Source organism: Corythoichthys intestinalis, chromosome 4 (genome assembly GCF_030265065.1).
Source record: "Corythoichthys intestinalis isolate RoL2023-P3 chromosome 4, ASM3026506v1, whole genome shotgun sequence".
NCBI lineage: Eukaryota > Metazoa > Chordata > Actinopteri > Syngnathiformes > Syngnathidae > Corythoichthys > Corythoichthys intestinalis.
Window position 1 is genome coordinate 46,496,460 of NC_080398.1, and position 15,515 is coordinate 46,511,974.

General features: G+C 37.4%; 2 protein-coding genes across 3 annotated transcripts in view; one reads left to right on the plus strand and one right to left on the minus strand.

Moving 5' to 3' along the window:
• The window catches only part of si:ch211-269k10.4 (uncharacterized protein LOC100150242 homolog), a 22,697-nt gene continuing 7,182 nt past the window's right edge, over positions 1-15,515 (minus strand). Inside the window, exons 1-6 of one of the 2 annotated variants that reach the window (XM_057833841.1) lie at positions 5,344-5,427; positions 2,354-2,520; positions 1,780-1,899; positions 1,654-1,710; positions 256-363; positions 1-181 (exon numbers count right to left, since the gene is read on the minus strand). In XM_057833841.1, the coding sequence (XP_057689824.1) occupies positions 86-181; positions 256-363; positions 1,654-1,710; positions 1,780-1,899; positions 2,354-2,509 (537 nt within the window). In that variant the 5' untranslated portion in view covers positions 2,510-2,520; positions 5,344-5,427 and the 3' untranslated portion in view covers positions 1-85. Of the gene's footprint in view, positions 182-255; positions 364-1,653; positions 1,711-1,779; positions 1,900-2,353; positions 2,521-5,343; positions 5,428-15,515 lie in introns of those variants that run through there. The other variant, XM_057833842.1, reaches the window with a different exon arrangement.
• On the plus strand, positions 5,062-15,134 carry LOC130914557 (uncharacterized). The gene is made up of 6 exons (XM_057833840.1): positions 5,062-5,893; positions 8,630-8,722; positions 8,822-8,878; positions 14,042-14,155; positions 14,233-14,349; positions 14,422-15,134. The coding sequence occupies exons 1-6, from the start codon at positions 5,732-5,734 to the stop codon at positions 14,449-14,451; spliced, it is 573 nt and encodes a 190-aa protein (XP_057689823.1). The 5' UTR covers positions 5,062-5,731; the 3' UTR covers positions 14,452-15,134.

Here is a 15,515-nt window from a genome sequence, read left to right on the forward strand (position 1 = left end):
GGAACACATTTATCACAATTTTTTTTCACCCACCAAACACTCCTCAAAATTCTTTTTTTTTTTTTCCCCATAAAGGTTTAATCATTCAATGTGATACTTTTCTGTCCAGGCAAAGAATTACAGAGAGAGTCACAGTAAGAATAAGCTGAAGTCCCAACATGCAAAGCTCCAGCACATGAATCTATGAAGACATTTAAAGGGGGGCGGGGTTATCAAAACACTTAAGACATTTATTTAATTTCAGCATCGTCTCACCTTGAAATTTTGGTCATCTTTATATTTCCCTTGACTGAAGTCTACAACTGTAAGACTAACAGCAACTAATCCAATAACAATACAGCCTCTGTTGATAACGAGGGACACCTGCAAAATATATGGGTATTATTTCAATAAAATGATAAGAAATACAGTACTATATATTAGCATCAGGGGTGAAAGTGGGCCAGAACGGTCAGGAACGCAGTTCCGGTATAAGATTCAGGGCCAGAACGCAGTTTCAGTATAAGACTGAGGGCCGGAATGCTGTTCGGGTACACTGTGCTTTGATTCCAAAAATAAGACAGCAACTGTCAAAACACTATGTAAAATAAAAAAAATAAATGAATGCTAAGCTGCCACACATGCATTTTCAGCTCCAAGAAGAAAACAATCTACTAACATCAGATATTTACATACACAAGTGTTAACAATAAGCATAATAAAGTACTTGTGTAGCGTAATCCGTTTCCTCCAATATTTATTATTGATTTTATTCCACGGACAGCGTGGAGGTTTCCCCAGCAGTTTTCTGAGTCTGACAATGATGAGTCACGTCACTGTGCGAATGCACGCAACAAAGCAAAATGCCTGAACTCATTTACCCGTTCAACTGGCTGACATACTGACATGTGATCAGCAGAGATGGTTAGCTCTGATTGGTTCAAATGTGCATGTATTGTGGAACAGCAAAAAAAAAAAAAAAAAAAAAAGCTTGTTGAATTGATGCGACAAAAAAAGGGCAATGCAACATGAAATTGATCAAAACTTTAAGAGCAAACCAGAGCAAAGTGCACTTTGGACTTATATTTGTTCATTTATGTTAGGCTACTTATTAATTTCCTTATGATTTAAAAAAGTAAATGTTTGCGCAATCTTCAAAATATATTCCATTTCACTCTGCATAGTATAAGTCATTTGTACTTATTTTTCTGAATGTATGTTATTTATATCTTTATTGAAAAAAAAAGTAAATGTTTACATTAACTTCAATTTTAATATATATCCTATGTTCGTAAGTACCGGTAGTTAAAATTGAGATTTGGCATTTAGTATGTGAGGAAATGAGGGGAAATAAAACTTAGGAGATGGAGGTTGTGGTTATTGCTGTTTTTGTTAACTTTTATTTTGCAAATCATTGAAAAAAATACAATTTTGAATGGAAATCAGTTTTTTATGTGTTATAGAAATAACAGTGCTAAAACAGTTTTCTATGCATTTCAGTAGTTTAAGAGGTTTGAACCCCCCTCCAAAAAAAGAAAGAATAAAGAATAGAATAAAATAAATAAATAAATAACAATTCTGGCTCCGTGGCCACCTTCACGTCGGGGAGTTCTGGCAAGAAATTCTAGCCACTTTCACCCCTGATTAGCATGCAATTTTATCATGCTCACTTACAGGTAGCAATCCTGGATATCGCACTAGCATGAACGAAACGACTCCTGCAACTATGAACTGAAAGGCAGCGAAGTTTCAAATTATTGTGAAAGAAATACATTGTGATTATAAAAATGGACTTCTCACAAGAATCCCAGTGAAATGAGACACTCTGAACAGCATGACTAGCAACTGATCCATCGCCAGGTTTACGGCAAACGTGAGACCGATTCCAACACTGAGTAGTCCACCGACAACCTGCAAGGACTGAAATGATAGATTTATAATAAATATTACAAAATTTGTTTAAAAAAAAAAAAATACTATCAATATATTTATACTTTAGTTGATTTTTCTGCACTATTTTGTTGCAATATAAAATCAGGTCATTGTACAATGCATGCAAAACTAGCTCAATCAACCATTTCAGAGAAAGACCACAAGAACATATCAGTTTCCTGTTGCTGACATTAAAACAGGCTGGACATCCGTGAGCTAAACACCACAAACCTTCCATTTTTCCTGTCGTGCATTAATTTTAATTGTTTTATCTAGAACTTTAAAGAAAATTCAAATGCCTCAAGGACAATAGCTGAATCATACTGATAATAATCGAATACGTTTCACCCCAGTAGTCGCTGTGCCTGTTGTTCAGTGCCCGCAAATCAATTCTGTCACATTTCCCACATACTATTTTGAGGAATATGCAGGCCAGCCTTACCCCCAACACAGCAATGTGAATGTGGTCTGGCACAGCGTGTCTCTCATCCTTCAGGAACCTTGTGACCTGGTATCGTACCACTTGAGGACATTTGTCGATGTCCCGGCACAGATCTTGCTCATCTTGAATCTCCAATTTCACATCTGAACAAGCCATAAGTCACTAACCTGTAAATTATATAATCAAGAATTTTGTTTATACTGTGGTATGAAAAAGTATCTGAACCTTTTGGAATTTCTCACATTTCTGCATAAAATCACCATCAAATGTGATCTGATCTTTGTCAAAATCACACAGATGAAAAAAGTGTCTGCTTTAACTAAAACCACCCAAACATTTATGGTTTTTATATTTTAATGAGGACAGTATGCACACAATGACAGCAGGGGGAAAAATAGTAAAACAAAAATGTCAACCATCACATTTAATATTTTGTGTCCCCCGTTTGGCAGCAATAACTTCAACCAGACACTTCCTGTAGCTGCAGTTCAGTCTGGCACATTGATCAGGACTAATCTTGGCCCATTCTTCTCTACAAAACTGCTGTAGTTCAATCAGATTCCTGGGATGTCTGGCATGAATCGCTGTCTTTAGGTCATGCCACAGCATCTCAATGGGGTTCAAATCTGGACTTTGACTCGGACACTCCAGAAAGTGTATGTATTTTGTTCTTCTGAAACCATTCTGAAGTTGATTTACTTCTGTGTTTTGGATCATTGTCTTGTTGCAGCATCCATCCTCTTTTTAGCTTCAACTGTCTGACAGAGGGCCTCAGGTTTTCCTGCAAAACATCCTGATAAACTTTTGAATTCACTCTTCCATTAATGTTTGCAAGTAGTCCAGGCCCTGAGGTAGAAAAACAGCCCCAAATCATGATGCTCCCTCCACCATGCTTCACAGTGGGGATGAGTTGTTGATGTTGGTGAGCTGTTCCATTTTTCCTCCACACATGATGTTGTGTGTTACTCGCAAACAATTAAACTTTGGTTTCATCAGTCCACAAAATATTTTGCCAAAACTTCTGCTGAGTGTCCAAGTGCCTTTTTGCGAACATTAAGCGAGCAACAATGTTTTTCTTAGACAGCAGTGGCTTCCTCCGTTGTGTCCTCCCATGAACACCATTTTTGGCCGTTGTTCTACATATAAGTCGATATGTGCAGAGAGATATTGGACTGTGCAAGTTATTTCTGTAAGTCTTTAGCGGACACTCTAGGGTTCTTTTTTTACCTCTCTGATTATTCTGCGCTGAACTCTTGGCATCATCTTTGGTGGACGGCCACTCCTTGGGAGAGGAGCAACAGTGCCAAACTCTCTCCATTCGTAGACAACTTTTCTGACTGTCGATTGATGAACATCCAGACTTTTAGGGATGGTTTTGTATCCTTTCCCAGCTTTATACAATCCTTGATCGCAGGTCTTCAGACAGCTCTTATGATCGAACCATGATGCACATCAGACAATGCTTCTCACCAAAACAATTCTTACCCGGTGTGTGTTTTATAGTGGGCAGGGCAGCTTTAAACCACTCATCAGTGATTGGGCATACACCTGACTTAAAATGTTTGGTAAAAATTGGTTTCAATTGCTCTTTATGTCTCCTTAGGCAGCGGGTTCACTTACTGTACTTAATTTCCCCCCTTCTGTCACTGTTTGCATGCTATCCTCACTATAATATGAAAAACTATAAATGTTTGGGTGGTTTTAGTTAAAGCAGATACTGTATTTTCATTTGTTTGATTTTGACAATGATCAGATCACATTTGATGGTGATTTTCTGCAGAAATGTGAGAAATTTCAAAAGGTTCAGAAACTTTTTCATACCACTGTATGAGCAAGTGTAGTTATATGTAAATAATAAATCGTTTTATGGTTGTTTGAAGCACGCATTACTGGCTTTTGCATCATGTAGAGACAATATTACATGAAATAAAAGTGAAACAAATAAAAAAAGAAACAATTTTTTAAGAGGAAGTTACAAATTAAAAGTTATACAATATAAAATTATTCTATACATTAGTTCAGTTGATTTAAATTGGAGTTTACCAACCTTTTTTTTTTTTAAATTTTGAGCTTGATTGGGCTACTAACTATTGCATATAAATTTTGAAGACATCGAATAGCATTTAATTTTAACATCATAAATAATTACATTAACCTTTGTGAAGACACTGATAGTTTTTACAAAATAAACATGAATTATTTTACAACCTAATATGCAACATATTCTACTGTTGAACACTTTTCTACATTTTAAAAATCAATATTATTAATATATTAACTTTTGCAACATAATTTATGTTGTAACATAATAGCACAGCAGTGCTTTTGTAGTATTGCCTACTCGAAACGTCATTTAAATTATTTCTGATGCAACATGTTTTTTCTTGAGAAGTGGTTCCAGGTCTGTATTTTGTTACATTTGATTTTTTTTTTTTCTTAAGTACAACACATTTTTGCACATTCAAATACAAAATGCTGTATTTTATTGTTTACATAAATTGTAAATAAATTATAAGATTTAAATTCATACTTTTACACACTGCATTCACTTCATTCTTACATTTTATTTTAAATGTCATATTTTATGTTTAACAATTTCCTTGTGCTATTTATGACTAGTACATATTTGATATAGTATATTTATAAATTATTCACAATGTATCAACCAAAAAAGTCTCAAGTATTATTACATGGTAAATACAGTACATGTAATTTAAAATACATACATTGACTGACCCTGTGATATTCAATTTCTTTAGCCACATTCTCATGTTTATTTTTTCCTTTTGAGTGATAAATGCAATTTGTGAGTCTCATTTGGAATCCCATTATTTCTAAATACTTTATAGAATAGTGTCACGTGCCAGAAATGAAAGATACTCAAATCTTCAAAATTTTAACTTAAATTTGTGAAAAGCATGACACTGATTTAAAGGCTTCCATGACTTAATGTTGAAGGGGAAAAAAGGATTTCAAATATTGTTTCTTACCGTGTCAGAATGTGCTCGTCCCTTTAACAAGCGGCTTTCTTAGTAAGTACAATTCTCGGCGAGTAGATGTAACAAAGAGAGGAGGTCACACTTGTTACTTCCTCACTCAGCCAACACTTGGTTGTAAAATCATCTTCGCCGCATTTTAAGGTATGTATTGATTAACATAGCTTCAAAACGGGTGAGGTAGTGTTAAAAAGGAAGTTTATTTTGTCTTTTGAAAGGCTTCATCTGACTGTATTAGTAGTCGTGTGTGTGCGAGAAACAATAATCATCACTGTCATTTACAGTATTTGCTCAACTCATTGGACGCACATCAGGTGAAGGAAATTTAGTATGGTGCTTATATATGGATTGGCTTTAACCTAATCTTTGGTGTTCCTGAAGGATGATGAGGAAGGCATTTGTTTGTGTTGACGCCATAATTATCAATATTCCTATTGGAAAGGACAGTGAAGGACTTGGCCCGGTGATGCCGAAAGAGTTTCAGTGCGTCTTCCGAGACTCTTTCAAAGTTTTTACTTACTATGGCTACCCAAAACCTCTCGGGGTAAGTGGAGATTTTTTGAAGTTGAAAAAGTAGTGACTATCGCTCCCATTATTTACTACTTCATAAGGTCATTTTAAGACAGTGGTGACCAAACGAAGGCCCGCAAGGATTTCTTGGGGGGCTCGCAGCAAATTATGAAAATATAAATGAATTTGGCCAGCACATGAAGCTTGAGCACAGGCTCCACTCTGTTTCATTTCTCAGTTTCAACACTTCTTTATTAAGAAATGTTCACATATCAATGTCTGATCTTGTTTTCATTTATCTCTGGAAAAGAAAGTGACTTGATTGCAGGTAAACAACAAAAATATATCCAATATATACCAAATATACTAACAAAAATGGATATTCTAACTGAGGAAAAAGTTAGGACACCCTACCACCAGCTAGTGTCACCCACTTTGGCTGACATAACTTCAGTGAGACACTTTTTGTCACCATCTACCAGTCATTGAGATTGGTCTGAAGAAGGTTTGCCTCACTCTTCAACGCAGAATACTTTCAGCTGTAAGATGTTTGAGGGGTTTCTAGCATGTACAGCCCGTTTCAAGTCACCCCAAAGCATCTCAATGGGATTAAGATCTGGGCTTTGACTCGGCTATTCCAGGACTTTCTTCCTTTTCAGCCAGTCTTTGATGGATTTACTGGTATGTTTTGGGTCATTGTCATCTTGCAGGGTCCAGTTTCGCTTCAGCTTTAATGTTTTCACAGATGATCTCACATGTTCTTCAAGCACCGTCTGATACACGATAGAATTCATGGTGGATTCTGTGATGGTGAGCTGGCCAGGTCCTGCTGCAGCCAAGCATCCCCAAACCACCACACTTCCACCTTAATGCTTCAAAGTTGGTGTGAGGTTGTTTTCCTGGAATGCTGTATTGAGTTTACACAAAACATGTCCTCTGTTCTGGTGTCCAAAAAATTTCAGTCTTAGATTAATCTGTCCAAAGAACATTATTCCAGAAGTCCTGGTCTTTGTCTACATTCACTCTGGCAAACTTCAGTCTGGCCTTCATGTTCTTCTTGGAGAGCAAAGGTTTCCTCCTTGCACACCTCCCATGAAGGTTAAACTTGTGAAGTCTCATTCTGATTGTAGAGGCAAGCACTTTCACACCAACAGTAGCAAGAGCCTGCTTTAGGTCCAGTGATCACATTTTAGGGTTTTTGGAGACTTCTTTTAGCATCTCGCGGTCTGCTCTTGTGGTGAACTTGCTTGGACAGCCAGACCTGGGCATGTTGGCAGTTGTTTTGAATGTCCTCCACTTGTAGACTATTTTCCGGACAGTGGAATGGCTGATTTTATATTCTTTTGAGATCTTTTGAAATCCCTTACCAGACTCATAAGCGTCTACAATCTTCTTTATGAAGGCCTCAGACAGCTTCTTCGATCTCACCATGGTATTTTCTCTCACTTCAACAGTCAGGGGCACACCAAACTAAATGTGAGGTTTAAATAAGGAAAGCCTCCTTCAAAACACTGGGTAATTATGTTCTAATCATGTGCACCCGATGTGATACACCTGTGTGTGAATTTAGCCATTTTAAGTGGGATTGAATGTGGCGGTGTCCTAATTTATTCTTCAACAGAAATCACATTTATTTAAAATTCCTTTTACAGAAAGTTATAAAATATCTTTTTTCAGTTTGAATTCTTTAGTTCTATTACTTGAATCTCTCAAGATTGTTAAAATTGATATTAAACATTTATATGACCAAATATGTTAGAAAACACACAGGCTTCCATACTGTGTCCTAATTTTTTCACATGACTGTATATACTGTACATATACAGTATGTGTGTGTGTGTGTGTGTGTGTGTGTGTGTGTGTGTGTGTGTGTGTGTGTGTGTGTGTGTGTGTGTGTGTGTGTGTGTATGTATGTATGTATGTATGTATGTATATTAAGGAGGTTAGAGTATTAATTTTAAAACTGATGAAAATGCACCAATTTCTGGCCAAAATTTTAACTCATTGGCAGCCATTGACAGTGCTAATTGTCCAATCCAAAGTGGTAGAGTGGTAGATTAGAGTTCAAATGGATGTCTACTAGTGATAACCTAATTGATGTGAAGTTGCTTCTTGGCCAGAGAAAAACCAAATTTTTATTTTTTTATCTTTTTGGCTTCCATTGACAGCGCTAGACATCCAATCCATTTGAAGTGGGAGGAATGGGCGATTTGTTCATTCGCTGCCACCCTGCCAGTTCAAATGGATTCAACGTCTACTAGCGGTAAACTTCATGATTTTAAGTTTTGATTTAATTTAGCAATGGGATTGAATATGTTGATAAAATGTTAAAAATAAAATAAATAATAATATGAATAAGAAATAATGTCTAAATAATGTTAATGTTGAGTGACCTTTTGCTGATAATAAGTTTCACCTTTCTTAGCTTCTTAATTTTTACTCAATTTTCAAAATGTTATTTGGACCTTGCGTTCTTCAATTTTTCTGAAAGCAGCCCCCGGAAGAAAAAGTTTGGACACCCCTGTTTAAATGATTTTTTTTTTTTTCTGTTGTACCTTTACTTACAAGGTCATACTTCAATTTTATCTTTATTACAATTAGCATTTTTGAATTGCAGAACTGAACAGTGGCTCTTAAATTTAACACACCACTGCCCCTTTATAAAAGGTTTACTTTAGAGAAGCTTCACATTGAATTGTTGAGTGTACTTATTTCTCGTCAGTGATTGCACCGAGGTTTGAATCTATTGATTGTTCTTTGAAATCTATAGGCAGCACAATTCCTTGCTGGGGTGTTGATTGCCATTCTCAGCGGGCTCAATCAGACATATGTTAACTTGCTCGTCATCTTTTCCAACACCCCGGTAATTACCATTCAGTTTCATTCCATGTTGATTCATGTTTAAAATGACATTTTGCACTCATTTTTGGAATCTTATGTTCATTTCTTTCATCAATGTTAGTTTTTGCTCGGTGGAATGCTGACCTATGCAGCAGGACATGTTCGCAACATTCGTGTGGTAAGTATGCTAATGTGTTTTCTTGTGTAATATATAATGTACTATACGTTTGTGTGTGTATTAGGGGTGTATCCGATCATGTGATCAAAAATCATCGACCGAACGTTGGTAGTGAAACATGATCAGTCAACGCCAGCTTTCTCAGTTGAAATAGATTTGGTGTCTGTAACAGTCAATGGCAATAAATGTTTAAGTATACAGTATGTATCTATCTGTATAAGTATATTGGGAATAAAATTGTGTATATGTGTATAAATGTGTATATGTGTATATATATGTATATATATATATTAGGGCTGTCAAACGATTAAAATTTTTAATCGAGTTAATTACAGCTTAAAAATTAATTAATCGTAATTAATCGCAATTAATCGCAATTCAAACCATCTATAAAATATGCCATATTTTTCTGTAAATTATATATATATTCTGTAAAATAAATTGTTGGAATGGAAAGATAAGACACAAGATGGATATATACAGTGGGGAGAACAAGTATTTGATACACTGCCAATGGGAAAACCCATTGGCAGTGTATCAAATACTTGTTCTCCCCACTGTACATTCAACATACGGTACATAAGGACTGTAGGGGGCATTTCACTCTACTGTCATTTAAATCTGTCTATGCTGTCCTCACTTGGAAGCGTCTACTTTTTCCAAAGCTAGACAGCTAGTGAACGACACCTTAATAATCAGACTTCTTCCTTTTTCATCTGATTTATTAATAAAATAGCCTCAAACCATTGTCCTCTTTAGACCGTCATAAAACTACAAAAAAAAAGTACACAAGCATTGCATTAGCAACAACGTTAGCTTAGCACGCTATACAGGTTCACTAAACAAAACAAAAAGCGTCTCATACAAAAAACAGAACATTTCGCTTACTAACATAATATGTACATTCTTTACAACAACCATACTTACCGACAAATCTTGTCCAAGGATCATATAAGCACAACATTACAACGTAGGCGTCAGCTCGAGACGTCATGCAGCAATATTGAACTGGCAAGAAAAAAATAAACCATGTCGCAAAGCGACCACAAGAGTTCGCTGTTAGACAGCACAAAAAGCCTTGCTGTAAAACTTACCAAAAGGCAGAATACTGTCTGAGCGGGACATGTGCGTTAATTGCGTCAAATATTTTAACGTGATTAATTAAAAAAATTAATTACCGCGCGTTAACGCGATAATTTTGACAGCCCTAATATATATATATATATATATATATATATATATATATATATATATATATATATATATATGTATGTGTGTGTGTGTGTGTGTGTGTGTGTATATACTGTATATATATGACGGAAAACACAGACAAGACTAAAAAAGCAGTTTCTGCTCTTGCACTCCTCTATAAAAGAAACTGCTGTATTTTAAGCCAAAACAAATGTTGTGTTTGATAGAACAACATGTCTATATGCTGCCATAGCAGATTCATGGTGCATTAAGCCCCAGAACAATTTTTAATTAGTCCCTTTTACCCTGAAAACCCCTGTTTACAGACGTCGCACAACTGCTTTTGTTTCAACCCAGCCATAAAACGAAGGTCATTAATTAGATTTATTATTCAAAATGTCTGTCATTTTTAGCTTAGAATCATTAATTGATGTCTCATATTTCATTTAAAAAACAAAAAGACTTTAAAAAATTTATTCCCTCACATATTTTAGCCTTTTTAAACAAACTATGTCACATTGAAAAAAAATGGCGTCTGTAAAATAGTCACGGATATCTACCTCATAACTATCGCTTAATTGTATTTGTTACTGTTGCATTTTCTCCGATATGTTAAATGATAAATAATCGATCCAAACAAAGAAAAATTGGGGGAAAAAAACGTTTAGAAGGGTAAATATATGAAAAAAAACCTCTCAACCACTCCCTGATGTCTGCGATTTCTGCATCACGACCCTTGTTATATTACCATGTTTCACACATAAAATCCCAAAAAAATCCAGCTTTGGCCATTCACAGCTGTGTCTTGACACTCAGTGATAGATGCTACATGGAGTTTTTGGATCAAAACAAGATAAGTATGCCATAATAGCTCGTTAAAGTCATGGCGTCTGTAATTCTGCTCTCGCGTGTTCTCACCTCCAGATAGGGTTTTGCTGTTTAAGAAGAAACACTTTTTTTTTTTTTTAAATGCCCTCCAGTTCAAAATTTTTCTTCCCCCAGAAAATTGAGATTTTAAGCATTCCAATGATGTATCACACATGCATATTGGACAATTTTGAATATATATATATATATATATATATATATATATATATATATATATATATATATATATATATATATACACAGTATACCCAGGGGTGCACATATTTTTTTGGGAGAGCCGACCCGCCTGATGCGATAAAATTATGACAACCTTTACTTAGAGCCAATTACCTTTAATTAATTATATAAACAAATAACGCTTGATTAACATCAACTGGCACAACAAAGTTGCCATTACTTCGAAGTGAAACGTAAAGAAATAAACATAAAAGCACTAATTCAAAATAAAGGGCATTCATATGCGGCTCCCACATTAACTCCAAGCCTTTGTAAAAGTGGGATGTCCTCCTCATAAGAGCTCATTGAACGTGCATGTTTAGCTTTGTGAAATGCGAGCAAAAACACGTTTGTCAGTGCATGGCGCTGTTCTTCAATAACTTTATTCCACCACATGTCCATAGGGCGAGTGGGGTCCTGTTTGACATCGATAGTTTGCTTAATTGCCACATGCTCTGTTTTTTTCGTGCTTTTCAAAGTTTGGATGGCTAAAATTCTTTGACCCTACATAAAATGCGCTGCTCTTATTAGCGACATTGGGATTCTCACGGCAAATGTTGCACCACATTTCTGTGCGAGCATCATTTGCTTCTAGCCATGGTACCTCCTGCAGCCACTTTTCAGCAAAAGTCCTTTTATTCGGTAGCTCTGGTGACGTCTCTGTCGTCTGTCTGTATTTTGACGGGGTGGGGGAACACGGAAATAATTACTCAGTGGGGCCTGCCTCTTTGACATTTTGAGAAGTGATTTTCTCGTGTCCGCCGCAAATACAGTGGTCAGCCATCGGTACGCAAAAGCGTATGGAAGCCATTGAGGGCCAGCGCGTTTGTCTACGTCCAGTATGCATGCGCGCATGCGGACCACTTATGTGCACCCCTGTATATACCATAATGCGGTATCTACCAAGGAGATGCTCTGTCCCCCCTACTGTTCTTCATAGGCCTAAACCCCCTCAGCCAGATCTTCACCAAGAGTGGTTTCGGGTACCAGTTCCGAAGTGGAACAACCATCAGACACCTCCTCTACATGGATGATATCAAGCTGTATGCCAAGAACCAGTATGACATCGACTCTCTGATTCACCTCACGAGAATATACAGCAATGACATCGGGATGTCATTCGGACTAGATAAGTGTGGATGAATGGTATCCAGAAGAGGGAAGGTAATCTCAACTGAAGGGGCTGAACTACCTGAAGATAAAATAACTGATGTGCAGGACAGCTACAAATACGTGGGGATCCCAAAGGCAAATGGGAACCATGAGGAGACAACTAGGAGGTCTGCAACAACCAAATACTTACAGAGGGTGAGACAGGTCCTCAGCTATGCCCTACAAGTAATCAGATACCCTGCCGGCATCGTATCCTGGCCGCTGGTAGAGATGCAGGCTACCGACATCAAGACAAGGAAGATCCTTACAATTCACGGAGGGTATCACCCTAAGTCCAACATCCTGAGGTTCTACACAAAGCGGAAAGAGGGAGGCCGAGGACTAGTGAGTATCAGAGCCACTATCCAGGAGAAAACTACATTCCTCCAAGAGTACATCATGAAAATAGCCCCCAGTGATGACCTACTCTCTGAATGCCTCGGGCAACAGAAGCCCAGTAAGGAGTAGGACCCTGAGGAGATATCATGGAAGGACAAGCCCCTGCATGGTATGTACCACCGACAAATTGAGGGGGTAGCTGACATGGTAAAAACATACCAGTGGCTTGAAAAGGCCGGACTGAAAGACAGCACGGAGGCACTGATCATGGCAGCTCAAGAACAGGCCCTAAACACAAGATCATTAGAGGCCGGGGCCTATCACAGCAGACAGGACCCCAGGTGCAGGCTATGCAAAGACGCCTCTGAGACAGTCCAGCACATCACAGCAGCATGTAAGATGCTGGCAGGCAAGGCATATATGGAACGACATAACCAGGTAGCAGGCATAGTGTACAGGAACATCTGTGCCGAGTACGGACTGGAGACCCCAGAGTCAAGGTGGGCAACACCTCCAAAGGTGGTCGAAAACAATCGAGCCAAGATCCTGTGGGACTTCCAGATTCAGACAGACAAACTGGTTATGGCCAACCAGCCTGACATAGTGGTGGTGGATAAACATCAGAAGACAGCAATAGTGATAGATGTAGCAATCCGGAGCGATAGCAACATCAGGAAAAAAGAACACGAAAAGCTGGAGAAGTATCAAGGGTTGATGAAAGAGTTGGAGAAAATGTGGGGAGTGAAGGCAACAGTGGTGCCAGTAGTGATTGGGACCCTAGGGGCAGTAACCCCCAAGTTGGGTGCATGGCTCCAGCAGATACCAGGAACAACGTCCGACATCTCCGTTCAGAAGAGCGCAATCCTAGGGACAGCTAAGATCCTGCGCAGAACCCTCAAGCTCCCAGGCATCTGGTAGAGGACCCGAGCTTGAAAGGAGAGACCATACCATACGGGGGGGCGAGACAACTATTTTTTTTTTTTTTTTCATATGCACTACTTAAACAAGCTTTGCAGAACACAGAGAAAATATCCAGTCAAGTCAAGGAAATCATCAACAAAATAGCTCAATTTATCACAATGAATGTAACCCACAACAAAATACTGAAATTCTACAGTTTCCCGCATTGATTTCAATATGTCAGGTTTTCACCCCTGATCTCATGGGAAGGCACTGTTTAAGTGATTATCTCCAAGTAATGTTGAAGCTGAGAAGTCCAAAACAATGTAGGCAGAACTGAAGCTTCTTGTGCGGGCCATAGTCAATGATATTTTCATAAATTGCCAAGGATCAATAAAAACGGGCCAGCCTGCGGACTTTAGTTTAAACATCACTGCTTTAGATGGCTAAAGTGATTGTGTTCCTTTTTTTTTTTAGATCAAGGTATCATTCTGTCTGAACATTATCAGCTTCCTGTGGTCCATTGTCTTGCTTTGTCTCACCATACTCAACCACAACTTATTTCAGGATGTTACCTTACAAGAGTTCAAGGTGAATGCAATATTTGAAACCTCAATTTTTGCAAGGCTCGAAATGAACATTCATTTCTTTTTTTTTCCCTCCTCCAGTCGCAAACAGGAATGAAAGCAACCATTGGGAGCCTGTTAGCAGCAGAAAGTTTGATGGCCTTATTTCTAATCTTGTGGCAGAGTAAAGCTGTGTGCAGACAACATTTCAACACTCTGGTATGTTGCCTCGTCTGAGATGCTCTCCAACTCCAAACCCATAAAATTAATAATAACCGTTTTTCTCTGCAGCCTATTGTTCAGCTGAAACTAGAAGACTAAACAGGCTGACGCAAATGAATAAACCGACAAGATCGACTGACTGATTTTTTTCCTTAGCACATCACTGTTGTTTACCCTCAAATGTACAATTTCTGAACGTGTGAGCCACACTTTAATCATATTTTATTGTTTAATAATTTCATGGAAATGTTCACATGTTCATACATATCACTTTTATAGGACTAGTTTACATAAAAACAGAATTCCCTTGTACTGCATAATTAATTTGGCTTTTATTCACATGTTCCTCTTAATTATTTCTGCTTGTGTTGTCGACATAAAAATAAAACACATAACCACAACAATTCACACCTACATACAATTTAGTCTTCAAATAAAGTACTATGAATGTTTTTTGGGCGTGTGGAAGGAATCTGGAGTACCTAGAGAAAACCCACTCACCACGAGGGGAGACCATGTAGACTTAACACAGGAAGACCCAAGTCTGAATTTGAAACTCCAGGCCTGATACCTGCATTCAGTGCACAGTAATATACAGTGTACTGCAGTTTTTGAGAGATGCTTTTGGTGTTTCTTTTCCAAAATCTTTTATATTCAAATGTTGTACGCATATTCATAACATTGTTTTCATGTTCTCCGTATTGCTTTAAAATACGACTGTTAGTACAAACCAGTGTTTCTCAGTTATTTTCTGCCACCCCCACCACAAGACACAAACGTTTCACACACTCCCAACTCTACCACCACTGTAAATAGTGTCATTTGTCTATGAAATTATTAATATTATAAGTGCACCTCTGACTAACGTGTCCTTTTTAATATCAAAGAAAAAAAGAGTAATATAAATCAACTTACAATAAAGCAGTTTTCTGAATTATTTTCTGTTATGACCACTCCAGGAAGACGTAAACGTTCGCGCCCCCCCAACTCTGCCGCCATTGTAAATAGTATCGTTAGTCTATAAAATTATTATTTTTATTATCATTATTTTAAGCACACCTCTGCATAACATTGTGTCCTTTTTAATATCAAAGAAAAAAAGTAATATACATTATTTTGCAACTGAGTATAACTTTATTAACATTGTTTTGTTTGTAACAGAA